This window comes from Atta cephalotes (assembly GCF_000143395.1).
Source record: "Atta cephalotes unplaced genomic scaffold scaffold00076, whole genome shotgun sequence".
Lineage (NCBI taxonomy): Eukaryota > Metazoa > Arthropoda > Insecta > Hymenoptera > Formicidae > Atta > Atta cephalotes.
Window position 1 is genome coordinate 1,016,302 of NW_012130140.1, and position 4,338 is coordinate 1,020,639.

General features: G+C 31.4%; 1 protein-coding gene across 1 annotated transcript; it reads right to left on the reverse strand.

The window, feature by feature from the left end:
• Positions 1-232: 232 nt before the first annotated feature.
• Positions 233-4,007, reverse strand: LOC105624366. Its single transcript, XM_012205731.1, has 6 exons — positions 2,709-4,007; positions 2,087-2,315; positions 1,648-1,790; positions 1,332-1,461; positions 872-1,051; positions 233-530 (listed from the first exon to the last, which is right to left on the reverse strand). Exons 1-6 carry the CDS (start codon positions 4,005-4,007, stop codon positions 361-363), a joined length of 2,151 nt encoding a protein of 716 aa, XP_012061121.1. The 3' UTR covers positions 233-360.
• Positions 4,008-4,338: the final 331 nt, after the last annotated feature.

The window sequence follows — 4,338 nt, forward strand, 5'->3', positions numbered from 1 at the left end:
TGTGAACTATTCCGGATCTACGTTTCTATAATATCTTAAGATATATACTTATCAAATGACAATATATCTGTTGTGATTTTATATATATGTATATATATATATATATGTATATATATATATGTGTATATATATATGTATATATATATATATATATATATATATATATATGTGTGTGTGTATGTATGTATGTATGTATGTGTGTATGTGTGTAAATAAAAGATAAATTTGCGAATTATATTTATTTAAATTTAATGAAATATCACATGTTATATTCAAGCTAAAAAGAGAATTCATTTATAAATGTATATATGTATAAAACGATAAAAGACAGAAGTAAACAATAAATAATGTAAAATAATTTTAATAGTAGGGCACCTTAGTGTCTACGCACTTTTTATCAATCAGATTGTAGTAATCCATAGAGTTCTTGGCAAAACCTATGACGCCATAGGGCGATAGTCGCTCCAGCCATTCTTCATACTTATCTATGTTTAGTAGATAAGCTGTAAGTTTTTCAGCCAGTTCATCCACTGAATAAAATGAGAAAAATATGTTAACGAAGAGAAATAAAACAAAGAAAAGTTAAAAGCAAGCACAGAACGCCTATCTCGTAGATATTTTTTTCTATGCTGTATTTTTTTTATTTTAGTAGATTGAAAGAATCTTTTCTTTTTATTTTACACATAGTGCTATTATCTTTATTTATCTTTATTTTATTCATTTAAAAAGTTTTTATTTTAATTTTTAAAGTTTCTTTTTCATAAATAATTACATACTTCTATATGATTTTTTCAGTGAAAATAAAGATTATATTTCACGAGATCTTTCTAATGTTTCTCGACAATATTTATTCTAATATAGATTATTATACCTAATGTATTTTTGATCATAATGCGGTAGGGCGGCAAAGGTCCCAGGCTGGTGAGAATGTGAAGAGAATCCACACCGGGTACGTTGTACTTGTTACATCTTATCGCCGTTGATTCCAGAATTCCCACTTCCGCCTGTTTACTGGCGACCATTTCCAGTACTTCGAGCTGCGTGCTAGCATCTGATGAATTGAAAAGGTAATTGAAAAAAACTTTGCCTGTATCTACTATTCAAAAGTATTTTGATTCATTAAAAAGATATGATAGACAAAGCAAATATTTACTTTCGTTCAACAATATTTCATTTACTATTGTTATTTCTTCAAATCATTCTTTTTTGACATTTTTGATGTATCTCTATAATGAGGATCTTAACGAAATGGATGTACAACTAATAGATATACATATAGTTGATAGTTAATAATCATCAATTATATTATAGATAAAATACTTTCAACTAACCGAGTGTATTGCCAAAAAATATCACGTTTTCGCCTTTTGAATGCAAATAATTAAGGAGTAATCCAGCGGCGGAGAATTGGTGTCGTTCATTTGGAACAGCGCATCTATATCCTCGCAAATCCATGATATTCTGCAGTTAATAAATGATTGCCAGTTTTAAAATTATTTGAGAGAATATACATCTTATAATTTTTAAATAAATTTATTAAACAAATTTGTGCTACATAATGCTACATAATTATATTATATTAATTAAATTATATTAATTATAGATTAAGGAATAAGAAAAAGATAAAAAATTTTTAAATTCATTTACTTGAATATGCGGAGCACGATCCTTTGCGACGATTACATCGGCGTATATGCTGGCTAACTTGTCTTTATTTAAACGATGATCAAAAACAAAGCTTGCGGGTAAGAGTACACCGTCTTTCCATGTTTCGGCCGCGGGCAAGATAACTATAGAAATAAGTTAAAAGATAAAATTTTTATTTTTTATTAGTACTGTTTTGTATTTTTTAATAGGATGGCACTTTTCTTTCCGTCGATCGTGAACAAATAAAGTTCGTAAGCTACTGCTTTGAAATAAAAAACTATCATAGTCAAACATCACGAAGCGATGTTTAAGGATACATATTTAAAGAAACGACGTTGAAGAAAAATAATACATAATTGACCTTCAGATATGTTTATGAAATCCTTCATTTTTATTCTAGAATAGTAAAATCTTTTTTGAGAAATCTATTTAGGCATACCTATATCGGTGATTTCCGTAGCGATAGGTCGGTTGTTTCTGCACTCGTGCAACAAGACAACTGGTTTCTTCGTAACAACTTCGATCATTTCTGCGAACATTTCGAAGAGTCCAATCGGCAGTGAGGGCACTAAATGATGCGTTGCCAGGATCAAATGATGTTCTTCAAAGTTCGGTGCTGACATAGGTGGCCAGAATTTACGTGCATTAATCACGTCTCGAGCTAATTCCTTTGTTAATAAATGTTCAAGATTTTAGTTAATTCCCATCTTAATTGTATTTTATTTTAATTTTGTGAATAAAATTTATTTAAGAAATTTAATTGAATTTATTCTGGGAAAGAAAAATTATATTCATCAGAATAAGAACTATAAAACTATTATAAAATTATGTAAATGAAATTTTTTGCATAGCTATTATTGGCTGATGATTTAAATTTATGAAACAACCGAAATAAATTCTTTAAATTTATTTAACTCTATAAAGTTAATTTTTAAAATATAAATTTTATATTTTTAAAAATTTAAAATTTCAAAATAAATATTCATAAATTACATTTTTAAAATAAATTATTAAAATTTATAAAACAATATTAAGAGAGAAAATGTTAAGTTAAAACTTACAACTTTTTCGATGACGGGTATCATTACTGTTTTGCCAGTATCATCAGCTGATTTCGTAGAGTCCTCTTCAATAAAATCTTCTTCAAGTTGACTTTCTTCAAGCTTAATGAAATTTTTTAAATCGTCCTTTTCTTTCTCGTCTAACTTGTAATCATTAGCTAGAATAGAGGCTATATTGGTGGATTCATCTATAGTAGTGGACTCATCGTCTATAGGTTTTGATCTACTATGTATTAATAGTTTTTCCATTTCATCACTTGTTATGGGAATGGCCGGTATAGAACTACACTTTAAGCATGATTCTGTATTTCCATATATTTCGTCGATTTTGGTATTGCACGTTGAACATTCTTTTGACATTTCAACTTCCTCTATTTTGTTGAAAGATTCGGACGTAGTCTGGACTTCCTGAGAACTCTCGGGCATTTGGCACATTTCTGCAATGTTTGGATCTTCAAAAGTTTCACTTATAATACGGGTGACTTCGTCCACTTCGGTCTTGGGCAGTAGGCACACTTTTGCAACTTGTGAAATATCAGGAGTCTCAAGTTTGGTGGACTCTTCAGATATCTTGGGTGTTTGGCATACCTTTGCAACTTCTAGAATTTCAGGAGTCTTAATTTCGATGGATCCTTCGGACGTAGTTTTGAGCATTTCAGATATTTGAAACATTTTTTCAGCTTTTGGAATTTCAGGAGTCTCAAATTCGATGGATCCTTCGGACGTAGTCTTGGGCATTTGGAACATTCTTGTTTTTGGAATTTCAGAAGTCTCTAGCTTGGTGGATTCTTTCGATGTAATCTTGTGCATTTCTGGAACTTTACGATTTTTAGATTTGTCAGAAGTGCACGTTTCGGATGCGATCTTCGGCATTTCGCATACTTCTGGAAATTTACGATCAGCTTTGCTGGAAGTGTAAATTTTTGACGTAATGTTAGGCTTTTGGCATACTTTGGAAGTCTCAGGTTGCATAAAAGTGAATGTTTTGGACATTTGGAATTCTTCTATAGCTTCAGAATTGTCAGGCTTACTGGAGATAGACAATTCGGTCATAGTCTTGGATATTTGACATGTTTCTGTAGCTTTAGGATCCTTAAGTTTATTAGAAGTAGAGATTTTAGACGTAGTCTTGATGCTTTGCGAAGTTTCTATCTTAGGTTTTTCTGTTAATTTCTCCACTTTCTTCTTGGCATCTTCCATTAATTTCTTGAATTGCTCTTTTTTCTTTGCGTCTTTTTCTTGCTTTTCCTTCTTCAATTTCTCGTCAAATTCCCGAGATTCAGTTTTCTTCTCGCTCATTTTCGTGAACACCGAAGAAGCACCGACACCAGAATCCCGAAAACAAAAAGACGATGCGAGAAACAACGGCAGATTCTCCTACAAGACACGTTTCAAATTGATCGCAAAGCAGTTTTAAACTGTCGATCGGCGGAGAGGTCGAGTTCGATTATGATTCTTCAAGATGGATATGTGTATGTCACTGTTTATCGTCAGTCGTTGGTCGCATGACAACTGCGTGTATCACGGGAATGACGATACTGCTCCACTGTGTAAGCGATACCGGTCTTGCTTGAGGTCGCGATAGGTCTGCAAATTTTATTTTCCTCTTCTTTTCTTCTCAACAATATTC

Excerpts from the sequence above, each read along its gene's own strand:
- LOC105624366 (XM_012205731.1), bottom strand. The coding sequence starts at position 4,007 with ATGAGCGAGAAGAAAACTGAATCTCGGGAATTTGACGAGAAATTGAAG. Across the intron at positions 2,316-2,708 it reads TACCCGTCATCGAAAAAGTT|GAATTAGCTCGAGACGTGAT; the intron begins GTAAGTTTTAAC and ends TTATTAACAAAG. Across the intron at positions 1,462-1,647 it reads ATCGTGCTCCGCATATTCAA|AATATCATGGATTTGCGAGG; the intron begins GTAAATGAATTT and ends TATTAACTGCAG.